Source organism: Alosa alosa, chromosome 21, assembly GCF_017589495.1.
Source record: "Alosa alosa isolate M-15738 ecotype Scorff River chromosome 21, AALO_Geno_1.1, whole genome shotgun sequence".
Taxonomy (NCBI): Eukaryota; Metazoa; Chordata; class Actinopteri; order Clupeiformes; family Clupeidae; genus Alosa; species Alosa alosa.
Window position 1 is genome coordinate 8,992,969 of NC_063209.1, and position 15,960 is coordinate 9,008,928.

The following is a 15,960-nucleotide window of genomic DNA, read 5'->3' on the forward strand; positions in this document are numbered from 1 at the left end:
CCACCAGATGGCAACCGTGTTCACCTCAGGGGAGAGAAGGAGAGAAAGAAACTCATGTGGTTTCTTTACTAAACTGTGTCACAACATATTTCCACTTAGGCTTACTATTTAAATTCCACTGCACTCTTATTGATAGACAAAATGTAAATTCTGTATTTCAAGCAGAATGTGGTTGCAGACTTGTGGGGGCTGTAGGCCCATAGACAGCATATTTGTGTGAATGTTGAGATAACATTTGAAAATGATAAAGATAAGTTACATACGGCATACAATAGGAAAGAGGTATGAAAATGTATGATCTCCATGCCTGTCCATTTTTTACAAGTGGTCAATGGCACTGCATGATCACAGATAACAGGCGCTATCTGTGAAGGTTTGCCTAATTATTGCCTGCCTCGATTAGGCGTAAGATAAAAAAATAATTAAAAAACAGTTAGCCTAGTTAGAATTTAAATCACACGCGCGCGCGCACACACACACACACACAGAGAGAGAGAGAAAGAAAGATATGATTTGATAATTTGTATTGTGATTTGGTCCAAAATCACAGTCTAGACTAAAAATTTCGCACGCCTATGTTAGTATTCTGTTTCTGTAGCTGTTGGTTCGGCTAGACAACGGTAAAAGGTTTTTTACTCTAAATAGACGTTTAACTTCGAGAGTAATCGGCCTACCAGTGAAGTTGTTCATGTAACCCGCAGAGCGCGACCCTTAAATAATCTGCACGAGCAAACTGTTATCACTGGCCATCGGTTATGTAATCTGCTCCACCATTCTGGGAGAGCTTCGTGATTTCCCGTGAAAATAATGATGTGTGTACAAGAAGACGGATTTAGAGTTGATATGCTGTTAGCTTGCAGCAGAGCGCCCCGCCCTGGTTTTGGAGACGAACACAACTTTTATTTTCGGCCAGCAGCGGCTGTCACCGCATAGGACCGCATTACTAAATGGTGCGTCTGTGATGAAGCACGTTCGTTCCACCAACGTTTATTTTCTCGCATCGTCGTTAACGACGGCAGCATCATCATATAGCCTACATACATGAAACAAACGTTGCGCATGACGCTGTGAAAGTGAAGCCTGCTCTTTAGTTCGGCAGATATCTGGCACGCGGGCCGCAATTGTTACAGTGGGCGGGCCGTCATCACAATGAGTTATCAAAATCTGTGAAGAGATTGAGAGAGTAAACAGTTTGGGGGCCTGAAATGGAAGCACGCGCGTGAGGAAGTTGTTTTTGTCCGCTGGAGGTATTGTGGATAGCATCAAAGATAAACGAATGCGCATTTTAATATCCAATGACGGATATTACTCCGGATTTTATCGTATGCGTTTGGGGATTATGCAGAGATTTTGAGCTTGCCTGAACGAGCAAACACAGTAAGTGAGCTGGGCCGGACAGACGCAAGGGCGAGGGCACATACACCAGCGAACCGAATGCGCAATTATCAAGACCGTTAGACAATTCCTGGAAAAAACAGCGGAGGGAGAGAAGGAAGGTTCCCCTCTGTTGTCGTCTCCTACTGCAGGCATCCCGTTTATGTCATAGCAAACATTTCAGGATGCCTTTGATAAGCCTGGACGACGACGACCAGAGATGGGTTCCCACGCATGTAAATGTGACTGTCCTTCGGGCAAGGGGACTAAGAACGAAGGGCAAGCACGGCAGCCGCTATGTGTACACCATCATTCAGCTGGGAAAAGAGAAATACACCACCGGTTTGGTGGAGAAGGCAGCGGAACCGGAGTGGAATGAAGAATGTACTTTCGAACTTCTGCCCGGGTTATTGGAGTTGGCTGGAACGAGCGCCTATCCCCCGGGGAGCAGCAACTTGGTCCTCACAGTGATGCATCGAGTGCTAATCGGACTTGACGTGTTCCTTGGTCAAACTATTGTCCCTCTGGACAAGGTCTTTCAAGATGGAATGTGTCCGAGAAATGAGTAAGTTTAAATTATAATTGGTAGTGGGTCATGGGATCAATGTTTAACGTTAGGCCTTCATCTTCCAGGAAACCATTGAAATCCACCTGATTTTAATTTTAATCCACCTGAAATTAATTTATATCGTGGACCTGAGTTTGAAGATGGCCTAAGAATTGCTGTTGTTGAGACTGTGGTGTTAGAAATAGTATAGCGCATAGGGTTCATTACTAGGTTGGAAGGAAATTTCAAGAACCATTGATGCTTTGCATCCCAGTAGATTATCCCAAATCAGAAAATAACACCTATATTACACCTATATTACACGTCTGATGTGGATTTCTACTATGGCCTACTCATGTGTTACAGCAGACAGTGTAAAATATCAGGCTGTATTACAGCATGCTATGTTAAGGCATTTCAGATATCACCCACTACATTCCTTAGATGGCATAGCATGTCCGGCTGAGATGCCAGCCTCAGCAGTAATGCATTTGTTTGGGCAGCACACTGTGCAGTGCCAGGCACTGTCAGGACTGTTACAGCAGACAGACACTCAACTAAGCTACAGTGCTCCAGTGCTGCGATGACTCTCTAGAAGATTCCTTTCCTCATGGTTATAGTCCCCCACACTTGTGAAATGCTCACATTGCTTACATAATTGAGGATGTTTTTTTCTTTCTTTTTTTACTGTGGTGGTTAGTGGGGTGAGGTTTAAACCAAGTCATCTATTTTCCTCATTAGTGTACATCTCAGGCATTTAGAGTGCACTCTGAGATGAAGCAAGATGGCCCTCTGGTTCATTTAAAAAACAAACACAGGCCAGCCAACTAAAAAAGATTCAAGTTACTGTCACGATATGAACATCTTCTAAACCAACTGATAGGCCTAAAGATATTATGCATAGTAGGCCTAAAGATGAAGGATTCAAAGCTGATTGCTAAATAATGCTAAACAAGAAAAGAAAATATATCTGTAGTGTAGGATTTGTGGAGGGATGGCGTCATATCTTATATACTTATCATTAGCACTGATTCAGTAGTTAACTGTTAATGGCAACATACAGTATCTATTCCTGAAGCAATAGTTCTGGCAGGACACACTGTCCTGACTTTCTTCAACATGAGAAATATTGTATGGAGTGTGCATTTTGAGCCAGGCAGCCAGGCGTTGCGAGGAATGAGGCGACTGTGACAGTCTAACATGTGGAATTACTCGTGGGGGGAAAATGTCCAGACTGCATAAGTAGTATCAAGTCACCAATCCAGAGGGTTCAGGGGAAAGACAATGCTGCACATCTGGCTTCAATTCTGAGGTCCGCCTCTCCCTCTCTCTCTCTCTCTCCCCCTCTCTCTTTCTCTCTCTCTCTCTCCCTTTCTCTCTCTCTCACTCTCTCCACTGCACGAGACAGGCACAGTAAAGGAAGGCGTTTGCTTTGGCCCCAGCACATGTGTGTCTGGCCAGCACATAAGGTGTTGGGCACAGAAAAAGGAGAATACAGGGAATACTTTCAGGACTGGAAGACCAAGACAAAAGAGCAACCTTGATAACGCATGATTTCTGTGAAGTCCAATTAATTTACCTCATCTTGTGGCTGCACGCTTTCAGCAACCTTTATTTTTTTTATACCATTTTGAAATTCCCAAGATGCATTGCTTTCCTTTATCTTTGAAAAGCATAAACATGAAATCAAATCATTGAGATAGTGAATAAAACTGAATGTGGTTTATTTAGCTTTACATTCACTTACAGTAAGAGTACTTCACAGTGTTAGTTAATGGTATGCAGAGTACAATACTATATCTCATAACCATCTCTCCCTGCTGTGACTAGATGGTTTAAGCTCCACTCGAAGGTCGGCAGGCCAGAGAAAGAGCGCGGGGACTTACAGGTGACAGTCCAGTTCACCCGTAACAACCTGACAGCCAGCATGTACGACCTGTCCGTCAAGGACAAGCGCCGCTCAGCTTTCGGCAAGCTCAAGGACCGGGTCACGGGCAAGAAGCGTGACGTGGAGTCCTCCTCGGCCATCGTGCCCGGCCGCTACGCCGCCCTCTCGGGGTCCGCTGGCCAGCCATTCGGCGAGGGGCAGCAGGCGGAGGACGAGCAACCGGAGGAGCCCCCAGTGGAGGAGAGGGAGCGCAGGGGCAGCAAGGTCAAGGACTTCTTCGGGAAGCTGCGCAAGTCCTCGGACACGAGGTCCTGCTCGTCCTTGGCCTCGGACAGCAGCCTGGCGTCATCGGTAGGAGAGCCGTTCTGCCCTCCAGTGGAGCTCTCCAGCACCCCCATCTACAGCAGCAGAGTGGTGACCGACACCTTCCGCGGAGACACAGAGGCAGGAGGAAAAGGTTGGAGCCCAATCTTATTGATTTTCCAGAGAATGTGTGTGTGTGTGCGTGTGTATGTGTGTGTGTGTGGGGGGAGAGGGGTGATATTGCTAAAGCTTACCGAGAAGTGCACTTTTGTGAAAGACTACACATAATGCTTCACTTAAAAGACAGCTCTGTCAGTGTACACAATGATGGTGCATTTTGTAAGATAAGGTACACATTCGGTTCTTATTCCTCCCATTAAACCATTTAGTATGAGACAGCTGTCTTTCCTCAGGCTTATATCAGTATAATGCAACGTGAAGCGCTGCACATAATTGAAAACATAGCACTGTAAATGTGCACAATAATGTATTTTGCCGGCTTAATAACCCCATTGAAATACTCTCGAAGGCTATTCTGTTGGTGATGTTTTTTGCCCACAAAGGTTGCTTTGTTGGTGAATTTGTTTTTGATGGTAAATAGGCTTGGTTGTTGATTGGCTGCTGTGGGAAATTCCCTACCTACAGCACTAGGCATTTCACATCTTGTCAGGCCTTTCATATCATGTGTATATCTTCACATCTTGTCAGGCATTTCATATCATGTGTATATCTGAAATTTAATTGACAATAGGCTATGCATCAGATTCTTGTGAATTTCTGTCTTCCCATTAGAATCGTTGAGAAAGCTGCAACTTCCCTAGGCTTTAACTAGCATCTCCATCACTCTCTCACTCTACTCTCTCCATCCCCAGTGTTCACGCCTCATGACCCTAAGGTGATGACCCACAAGCGTGCGTACAGCGACGAGGCCAGCAAAATCACCACCACCCCTTCCACCTCCGCTGTCCCACGGCCCTGCCCCGCCGTGGAGACCCTCAAGGGCCAGAGCATGGCGCTGTCCAAGTCCTCGCTGTGCATCAACGGCAGCCACGTGTACGGCTCGGAGCCGGCCAGCCCCAAGGTCGGCCCGAACCCGGGCGGAGCGCTGCCGGCCAAACGGGCGCTGCTGGAGAAGTGCTCGCCGCTGTCGCGCTCGCTACAGAACCTCACGCGCCGCACCGATGACCCCCAAAGGGCTGCCCTGGCCGCAAGCGACGGCCGGCGCTGGTCATTCGACAAAACCAAGAAGGAGGACGTGGAGCAGGCCACCGGCCAGGGCGCGACGCCTGCGGACGAGTGCTCTTCTCAGGCTGCCGCAGCGGCAGCAACAGGAGTCAGTGCGGCGGGGGCTTCGGCTGAAATGTCAGACAAAGGGAAGAAGCTGAGGAGGACTCTGTTCTCAAGTGGGAGGAGTGACTCGCTGCCGGCCAAGGCGGACCACGGCCCGGCCAGCGCGGCTCACGAAGGTCGACTCAGGGGCTGGTTTGGCTCCGGTGAGTCCCAAAACAAGCCAAGGTGAGTGAGGTCTGCTCAGCAGTGCTATACGAGAGCTCTTGGGGGAAGTTGATGTTTTACAAAAGGACAGGGAACACGAGCTGTGAAACACAATGCCATCTTTATGGTTGCTGCAAGTCTTTTTTGAGACCTCCTCAACATGAATGTCATGTGCAGACCAAAACAAACCAATCTACCCAAAGCGACTGAGAGATTAAGTGGCCAGTTGTGTAATGCTTTGCCAGGATCACGAGAAAAATTAGCATGCTCTTAAAATGGGACGGAAAAAAAGCAGTTAAGGTCTGACCCATTCTGCCCTCTTCTAGATTGGTTTGTTATGGTTTGTGCTCCCACCAGTTGGACACCCAACAGCTAAGGTTTAAAAAGGCTGAATTGACTGAATAGAACAGTTGGTAGTTTCACTGGTATTCTGGTATTTTGTGGTTCCCATAAACGTCAAGCATTTGTTAGCATGTGTCCTCTTTTTGTCAGAAAAATTTCAGAAAATAGTAATTAATCATATATTGCACATTGTTATGTTGAATGTATAGTATGAATTTTGATGAGATATGCAGCATCTCATAGATGAAATGAAACACAGAAGTATACCAAATATTTTAACAGTTCAGTACTAGATGTTTTCAGTTAATCAGCTAAAGATCTGCCTTTAATGAAATTTAAGAAAGAAGAATGTACTCCAACCACATAGTTAATGAGTTAATTAGACAGTGTTTAATTAAATAGGTGTGCTGCACTGTAGGTACGTCAAAAATGTGTTAGTATGTGGAAAGGTAACAGTATTATTGTCAAGGACTGTCGCTTCATTGATTTGAATGGCAACATCAAGAGTTTTATTCATGCATCCCAGTATCCCTGAATTATTTTGATTTGACTTAATTTTCGCCAGCTTTCTCACACATACACTGTCTGATTGCCTGGAATAAAAAAAATGATGAGTAAGTCCCTTTGCCACTCCTAGTTGAAGTATCAGGTGGCCCTCATTCCCCCTGTTACTCACCCCTATATATTTCTGGCTGGATGATTGGCCTTAGCCGGCATAGCTCTAACTGTGCCTTCCCTCCACAGCCTGGAAGTCTCTCCTAAGGTAGAGAACAGCCCAGATACCCCCTCACCCCTCCACCCACCTCTCCATGATCAGCCCCAGCCCCAGTCCCAGCACTCCCCTCCCACCCATCCCACCCCCGTTCCCCCGTCCCCCGCCAATGGCTGTCACGCTAACCCCTTCACCCCATCGCCCCCCACCTCCATCCCCATCTCCCCGTCCAACCCCTTCCTCTCGCGCCTGCAGACCAACCCCTTTTTCGAGGAGCTCTTAGCCGAGGAGGCTCTGAAGTCTCCGCCGGTTGCCGGTGGCGGCTACACCGGCTCGCCTGCCTCCCAGTACGCGGCCCACTTCCCTAGCCCTGCCCATCGCAGTGGCACTCTGCGGGAGAGGACCAGCATTAAGAGGGAGAGGCCCAGGAGCATGGCCAGGCAGAGGTCTCTCCCGGTGCTGCTGCCCGGAAGCTCGGGGCCGCCGCCAACGGCGAGTAGCCTGCCCAACTCGGCCACCAACCGCTCGCTTTCAGAGAACATCAGCACCGAATGGGATGAGTCGTTTGATGCCTTTGCCGCGAGCCGGCTGAAGTCACCAAATGGCACAACACCCTCTGCACGGAATTCAACAACAAGAAGGCAGACCTCAAATGCGTCGATGTTGGGTGACCACGTCACTCACCCTCTCCTTGGCAGTGGTGGTCAAGAAGGACTCTCGCAGGCGACAGATGTCCCCCCTCTGCCCCCTGGTCGACCCCTCGGAGCGCCGTCCAGAGAGAGAGGCTCAGAGAGTTGGCTGGAAAGGGCCGAAGAGCTGGCCTTGGAGAGGGAGGCTAGTTTCATGCTTCAAACAGAACTGGCCTCTCGTCAACACGCGCGACAACGAAGACACAAGAGAAAGACCAAAAGTTGGGCTCTTGGCGACGCACTCCCTGCAGAAAGTTCACTCTTGGATTTGTATGCCGATCCAGCACACCACCATTTGAATATGTGTCTCACGTCAGCAATAACAGAGGTCGCGGAGTCCAGTGACATGAACAACAGAATACTAACAAGCGACGAGCATGGCTGGAAGGTGGACTTATCGGATAGGGTCAGCCCAGATGCGCAAGAAAGACGCAATATGGAGAGAAAGAACAACGCGCTTAATTCTTCTCATTTTGACATTAGCAAAGACGTCCTGAACATGGCCCTGGGCTTTGCAACAGAAAATATTTTAGACAAGAACCCTCTTTATGATGATGATAACCCTCTAACATCTCCAGCCTTCATCAACAGTGGCAACAATGATAGTGAAAAATCACAAGAGAAATTTACCCATACAGACATGGAGCCTTTAGGTAAGAGTCTTTGTGAACTTAGCCTGAGGCCTGACTGCACAGCCGACCACTCAGACAAGCCCAAGGTGACCAATGGTGTAAGCTCTTTTGTGGGTTCACCCCCAGATCCAAACAAAAACATAGACAGTTCCGACTTTGCATTTGTGGACTCGGACAGTTCTCCATCTGAGATGACTATTAACACTTTCGAGATTTACGATCAGAACGCCAACAAGATGTTGACCACTTATCAGATGTTCTCTGCTGTCCATTCATCAGGGAACCCCGCGTCTGCCCAAGAGTCTACAGCAATGAACTCTGACTTCAAACAATCTGAATTGGAGATGCTTTCCAGTACAATGGCGTCTTTTTCAGTGTGTGAAACAAAGCAAGAGTCTGAACACTTTGTCCTCAAAGCTGACTCATTGGGTAATGAGCAGAGGGATCGTTCACCTCATTATCAATCCCCCTGTGAGGAGAAAGGAGGTTGCGAGACCCACGGGAATGCTTCATTTAAAGAGGAAATTAGACTCGACTTTGGAGACGAGAGACACACATCCTTTAACTGTGAACAGCCACAGTACCCTTTGAATCCCAAAAAACAGGCAGTTGGAAATGCCATTGGTGCAGAGATGAGAGGGGAAGAGTTGACGTCCACCCCAACAAACTGTATCAAGAACTTATCCCTGCTGGGTTTTCCAACCAGGGACAATGATTCATTCACAGATTTTCTATGCAACAAAGGTGGCTGTGTTGCTGGTGAGCTCTCTCCTCGAGAACTGCAACAGGAAAATAACAATCAAAGACCAACTCAACACTCGGACCAACAAAGCGCACTGTTTGACTGGTCAGTCACATATAACACTAGGTCAGAGGTAGACCCCACAGGTGTGGTGGCTGACGCCCTCGATGGAGGTAGCCATACTGATGGAGAACCCCAACCTGGAGATTTGGAGAATAGTGAGGGCATCCACCACACTCATGAATCAGAGTTGTCCGACTTGGAGAACTCCCAGGAGATGAGTTTTGCGGACTTGCACGCCAGGGTGGCCCCGAGCCCCTCACACTCCCTCCGGCCCACAGGGTCCCCTCCGCATGACGCCGCTTCCCCCTCCTCCCATCCCACTCCAGTCTCTAACGCCACTAACGCCAAACCCAACCCTGACTCCCACCCTGACCCCAACGCACCTCCCCAAAATGGCCAACCCAAAACCGGAGGCGCCCACAATCTGGCCCCCCTCACCTCCTGCTCCTTCTGCTCCTCCTCCTCCTCCTCCTCCACCTCCACAACCGCTACCGTTTCCTCCTGTTCCTCCTGCACTGTCCAGCCCATGGTTGACGCACGGCACAATGTTACACCAGGGGAGACACAGCCAGCTAGCGGCCTCCTGCCCCATCCGGAGAGCAGGTGAGACCGCACACCGCTTCTCAGAGTGTATTCACTCTTCATCTGTAAACGATAAACAAAAACAAAAAGAGAAACACACCCACGTGAATGAAAACGATGCCTCTCATTTGGTCAGCTGATTTGACTGGTCTTTTTTTGTGGGGTGTGTGATTTTGATTGAAATTTGTGTGGCAGAAAACAGAGCCCTCTGGCTGAGGGTCTACTAAAGTGTGACGGTTGGCTTTGCTGATGGTCCACTTTTCTTCCAACTCTCACATTTGGAATTTGGGTTTCCTCTGTTGATTTTCACACATCAAGCAGATTTGGTTTCACATGTTTTTTTTTGTTTTTGTTTGGTTCTGCCTGTTTCCCTGCCTGGGTTTATGACGGAGCATGGCTTATACACATTCTTTTGCTTTCTTCTTTCTTTGTTTTGTTTTGTTCCTCTGAATGTCATGTTATTTTGGTTTTCCTTCATTCTAGTCTCATGTCCAGTTTGGCAGGTGTACCCCATACTTTGATGTCAGGAAGGAGATGAGGTGTGTTTAAAAAATACCAAGACTGGTGGTAAATCTCTGCTTATAAGAGGGATTTGAGCAACAAAAATGTTGTCTGTCGTCGTCCAACAGATATTTGCCTTCCTACTAGATTTTCTGGAATCTCACAATTCGGTGCTCACGACAAGCAGAGTGTTAGGGTGCTGCTGTAACTGGCCAATAGTAAAAAAAGATATTTTCAACTAGTTATTAAATATTTGCGTACTCTGGTATCTCTAATTCCCACACTATATAATGTACCAGTTATCTCTTCCTGCATCACTTGTGATGACAATAATGCACGTTGCTTTCCATTGACATGTGGTCTTTGAAAAGATCACACAGATTATCAACCCTTTCCATTAAATGTTGGCTTACCCCAGTGTTTCATAAAATGGGTGGTCGAGCCCTTCCAGGGGCAGCGTGTAGTCAGTTCAATAAGGGGGTGAGGTCGGAGAAATTTAACGAGAACTAAACAACCAACTACTGGCCAAATTAAGTACTGTGGTGCTCTCAAAATAAAGTGACTGACTTTATTTAGTGATAAGTGTATAGCCTACTTTGCACTCATGTAATACTGTATAGTCAGGGCCTACCATTTAGCCTGTGTGTTGGAAGGGATAACAAGCCTAATATTTACAACCGCAATGCTTCTAACATTAATGACTCCAAACAATGGAATGACATAGCCATCATAAAACCGTGTTTAATTCTGACAGATTTGATCCCTTGTAAACAAGAGCGCTGATAAAATATTCACTGATTGACGAAATTAAATTGAAAATGATTGGCTAAATGATATGACTAATGTCTAAATCTTTGCAATGTAGTGTTGGGTGGGATCCCAGCAGTATTAGACTTAGATCAAATATAGGTCAAATATCTATAAATATAGGTCAAAGGAGTGTAGAACCAGGAAATGCTTTTTGAACACACCTCATGCACACTCTCAGCACAGGAGGAACTGTTGCCTGGTAACTGATCTCTGTTCTCATTGGTTTTACTCCAGTTATTTCACAAGTATTAATCAAGTACGAAATCCATTCATTAGGACTTTAAGTAAGCATTACAATGCAAGTCATGGACCATTTAACTCAATAATAGATACCATAAGTGCTAAAGGGTCAATTCTCTATCAAAAAATAAAGGGCTAAAACACAGTTTCAGTAGCCGATAGATCTTAGTCATAAGAGTAGTGATACTTAATTGCAGAGACTGTCAGGTGATGCTGAATTCCAGTCAGCCAAGTCATTCTTCAAGTATGTGTGTTTGCATTGTCTGGATTTGGTAACAGAAAACTAACCTGAGTAGGGCCCAGAAGCCTTTGTGTCTAATAGCTAGGCATCGTCCATTTTGCATACAGTGAAAAGACTCCTCATCCAGTTCAATACTTCTCCCAATATGTCCTTTTTGAGAAATAATTTAATGTGTGGTAGTTACATTTCCACTTAACCATGTAAGCTTAGCATAGCAATAGTAGTAGCTGAGTTCAGTACTAAGTTGGTTAACTGTTACAGCAGTGAGTAGAGTGCATGTTGGTACTAATCGCTGTGTCCGATGCTGTTCCATGACCGTCTGTGCTGTCCAGTCCCCACCCGGTGAAGCCCCTGACCACATCGGCGGCGCCGGCCGGAGACAGGAAGTCGGAGGGACGCTCGGTGCTGGAGAAGCTCAAGTCCACCATCCACCCGGGCCGCGCTGCCCAACCCACTGCAGCAGAGGTGGCTGAGAGAGAGGTAGGGGGGTACTCCTCCTTTATTACTCAGGCTCCACGGTGCTCAGACTTTTCCCAGATAAAGTTCCAAACGTATTCTAGACTCTATAGTGTTCTAAGAAAAGTGTGCCTTTTTGTTGGGAATTTGACCTTTGACCCTTGGTGGGGGTTTTTAGCATTGTTGACAAAACTACCAGCCTTTTTCAAGATTTTCACCCATATTTCTAGACTTTCTAGACCTGTGGAAAGGAATAAGATGTCTGAACATTACAATAACCTTTGTTTGAAAGTTTAAGATATTTGATCCTCTGAAGATGATTACCTTTTTTGAAGGTAAAAAACCTGCTTTCAACACAGAAAGCAATTTAACTTCTCAAATGGCTATCAAAGCAGGATCCCTCAGAAGATTTTTGAACCGTTGAAGAGTTGAAAATGTAATGAAAGAAAACTGATGTGACAATATACTTTAAATATAGAAAACCTAACATAGATGTTCTGGTAGGGTGATCATTGCAAAAAACTCTGTCATAGAACCATTATATTTTTGGAGACTTGAGACTTCCTTGTTTTCTCCATCATGTGTGTTTATGTATGTGTGTTTGTGTGTGTGTGTGTGTGTGTGTGTGTGTGTATACAGGATTTCTGTGTATGTGGGGATATGCATGGAAGTGTCTCCAGCATTTTGAATGAGGATACTCTACTGTATCACCAGTCTCTGCCTCTCTCTGTTCTGTCCGGTCCAGGCCCGGCTGTCGGAGGCGCGGGCCCAGTACCAGAACCTGACCAACATGGAGCTGATCTCGCTGCTGCTGCAGCAGGAGGTGGAGGTGGAGCGGCAGCGGGAGGAGGCAGAGCTGCAGGGGGCGCTGTTGGAGAAGCGTGACGCCGAGCTGAAGAAGATGAAGGTGCAGGTGCGCGACCTGGAGGACTACATCGACAAGCTCCTTGTGCGCATCATGGAGCAGACCCCCACACTGCTGCAGGTACGCTCCCGCTACAACTGACGAAGGCTCCCCGCTTTCTGCGTGTGTGTGTGTGTGTGTGTGTGTGTGTGTGTGTGTGTGAGTGTGTGTGTGTGTGTGAACGAGTGTTAGATATGAAATGTCTCTCCGCCACAAGCACTGGGGACCCCTCAAAGCCATTAAAGTCTAACCCCCATCCAGGTCAGCTCACTCCATGGTCAGAATCGTCAAAAGCGTCAAAAAGCGAGATTAGTCTAGCATGCATCCTTCTGTGCAGTTTTGATAGGACTATGCTGAATATATTTTCTGTATATAGTGCATATTGTAAATATGGAAAGCCGATACCGAGTAGTGCTTTTTCAGGGGTGGTGCAAGTGAAGCTGCTTTTTGTAAGGTTGAACCACATTCAAAATTGATGAATACTTAAGAAAGGATGTTCTTTCTCAACATATTGGAAATGATAGTAAAATGACTATGTATTAACCTTTGCAGAATTTGCCACAGATGGCAAATAGCACTGCCTTTAAAATACTATTACAATACTATTGAATATTGTATTTCTTATATTGCGATATGAAAAATCTGGAATGGTACTACCATTTGTGTCTGGACAAAATGCAAAAGAAATGAAATGTCTAACCACAAGCTCTGTATTTTTCTTGCCTTTTAGAAAACACCAGTAAAGCCAAATTCTTAGAAAACGTCAATGGCACCAGAATAACCCCCAGTGTAAACACTAATCTGATGTACTAGCCCTCTCCATATCAAATTAGGGGTAACAGACAAGCACTGTTGTCGGGCCTGACAACATAAACAGCTTTTGAATAAAAACAGGTGTTCCTTTGTTGTAATATTATGTTGGAATAGCTTTAAAAAGGAAAGTTCCTGTTGTATTTCTGTGTTAAAAGACTCAGGTTGGATATTATGGTGTTCTCTTGGCACTAAAAAGGAGAGACTTTGCCAGTAGGTTTCATAACTGGTTTGTATTATAGTTAGTCTTCAGCTTTGAATTCATGGAATATAAGCTTTTAAATGTTACCAAACTGCCAATAGTTTGTGCAGCTATTGGCAGTTTAGAATCAGAAAAAAATGAAAAGCATTTAATGAATATCACGAGTAGCTACTGCTTTGGCAATCAATTGTCTTCCCATGACAACCCAGTAATATCCAATGCACGCTCATTGCTTTGAAACGTATGCAAAAAAAAAATAATAGGGAATGTCTTGGAAATCATATATGCAATATTGCAACATACTTGGCTGTACTTGTTGTCCTCACAGCTTTTGGTGTTGCATCAGAACCTACACTTTCTATGCATTCCCTAGAATAAAGCTAGGAAATGCATTGGATTCTGTAGTATAAAAAAAAACAAAGATAAATGCACATACACATGTCCTCCATGAACTTCACATGCAATAAGAGTAAAAGCTGCTAACTGTAATGTATGTCACCTTAATGTACAGCATCTGTATCCTTAAGTATATGCTTCAATGTAATGCAGATACATGCGTCATAGTGTTACAAATAATTCTCATGCCTTTATAATGGCTTCAGTTATGTTGTTTTTAGGTTGGATAAAAGTCTGGATATTTTACATTTTAAAGTTTAAGGGTGGTTTCTCAGAGACTAATTTCTCAGATGGTGTTGGATGACAATGACTCACAACCACTACTTTCTAGCTATACATTTCAGGTAGAGGAATGTAATACAAACACAAATACTGGGGAATCTTATTTTCCCAGTGTAAATGTCCAACAATGTTTGAACAAGGACGAATGTTTGTGCTGTTGAAGAAAGCTTTACTAATATTATGTTTTCACAGTACTTAGTCTGTCTGTCATCCACAATGTGATGGCAACTTCAATGCCATCAGTAGCCTGTTTGTCTAATTCAAACAAAAAGCAAACTTTACACTGCACTGTGATCTCCCTGTCAACTTGCTACTTGAGCAGATAACCCATTTTGTTACATGGCTTTGTAGATTAAGGAAGTCATTAATTTGTGTATTTTTATTGTTACTTTATTTATTTGTTGATGCTGTGTTACAAATGAAATTTAAAAATAAAGGCATATGTTTGAGTTTTGAGGATTTGGTGTCCTGTTAAATGATTGCAAATATTATAGGTATCTCTCACTTGTCATGGTGTGTGTTTTAAAGTTGTCCACAAGATGGCAGTATACTCCATCCATCTCATGCTTTGGAACATTTGGTTCAAGTTTTGTAGGACACCAATTTTACCCATAGTCCTTAGACATTTTGTTCAAGATAGGGTTTTCTTGGATTCTATAAGATAATTGTTTTACCAAGAAATCATTATGATACTTTTGAGGATATACAATTAAGAACAAAATTATTTATACCCCTGGCAAATATTGTACACATTGTCACATGCCAAAAGGTTGCAAGACAATGTGGGAGAAACATGGAATAAAAAAAAAGGAGTGTTTTCATCTTTTTTAACATTTTGAAAATGGCATGTCCAAAAAATGGCATGTCCAAAATATTCATACCCTTTTAAAATAATAAATAGAAACATCTTTATTTGCATTCACAGTTCTCAAAACGGTTCATATAATATCTTCCAAGCCTCTTCATGTCTCCACAATGATTCTAGACAGCACCTTTTTAACAGCAATCCAGGTTTTGAGACAGGAATGATTATTTGCCATCACTCTGGCTTTGTGCTCAGTTATTTAATGGATTGAGGTCTGGGCTCTGGCTGGGCCACAAAATGTTGATATTGTTCTCGGTTAACCATTTCTTGCCTTGTTTTGCTGTATGTTTTGGATCATTGTGTGGTTTAATGGTCCAATGCTGCCTATTGGGGCAGGTCTCTCGTTAGACTGCCTGATCTTTTTCTCCAAAAATCTTAATGTAGACCCTTGTTTTAGTGTTACCATTTACTTTGAGAAGGTCAATAAAGCAAGAGGCTACATTAAGATTCTGGGTCCTCCTGTCAAAAACAGCCCCGTATGGAGCTGTATTGATCTAGTCATTAATACACAATACCCAGGGTAGCATGTTCGAAGGCCCATTATGATACAAACAAAACATGACTGGGATGTTTATCTTCTTTACTGTAAATCTTTGCATCTTTCAACAAGTTCCTCGGAAGTCAGTACATTTAATGTGGCTACAGATTACCTCTTGGACAGTAGCCTATATGTTCATTTGAACATATGTTAGCCTATATGTTCATTTGATGCCTATGTTCATTTGAACATATGTATAAAACAAACACTATCCAAACATTAGAAAACATCCCCCCTCCTCCCTCTGCTTATCCTGGCCTTTGGCCTTGATTCGCCTCACAGATGTATATGGACAGCTGAGGACACAGCTGTGTCTGCATTGTGTGTGTGCATTCTTACTATTCCAG

General features: G+C 44.7%; 1 protein-coding gene across 1 annotated transcript; it reads left to right on the forward strand.

Moving 5' to 3' along the window:
• Positions 1-887: 887 nt before the first annotated feature.
• LOC125286558 (rab11 family-interacting protein 1) lies at positions 888-14,669 on the forward strand. Its single transcript, XM_048231740.1, has 7 exons — positions 888-1,939; positions 3,752-4,266; positions 4,985-5,627; positions 6,693-9,389; positions 11,493-11,640; positions 12,362-12,601; positions 13,251-14,669. Exons 1-7 carry the CDS (start codon positions 1,560-1,562, stop codon positions 13,275-13,277), a joined length of 4,650 nt encoding a protein of 1,549 aa, XP_048087697.1. The 5' UTR covers positions 888-1,559; the 3' UTR covers positions 13,278-14,669.
• The last annotated feature ends 1,291 nt before the right edge of the window (positions 14,670-15,960 follow it).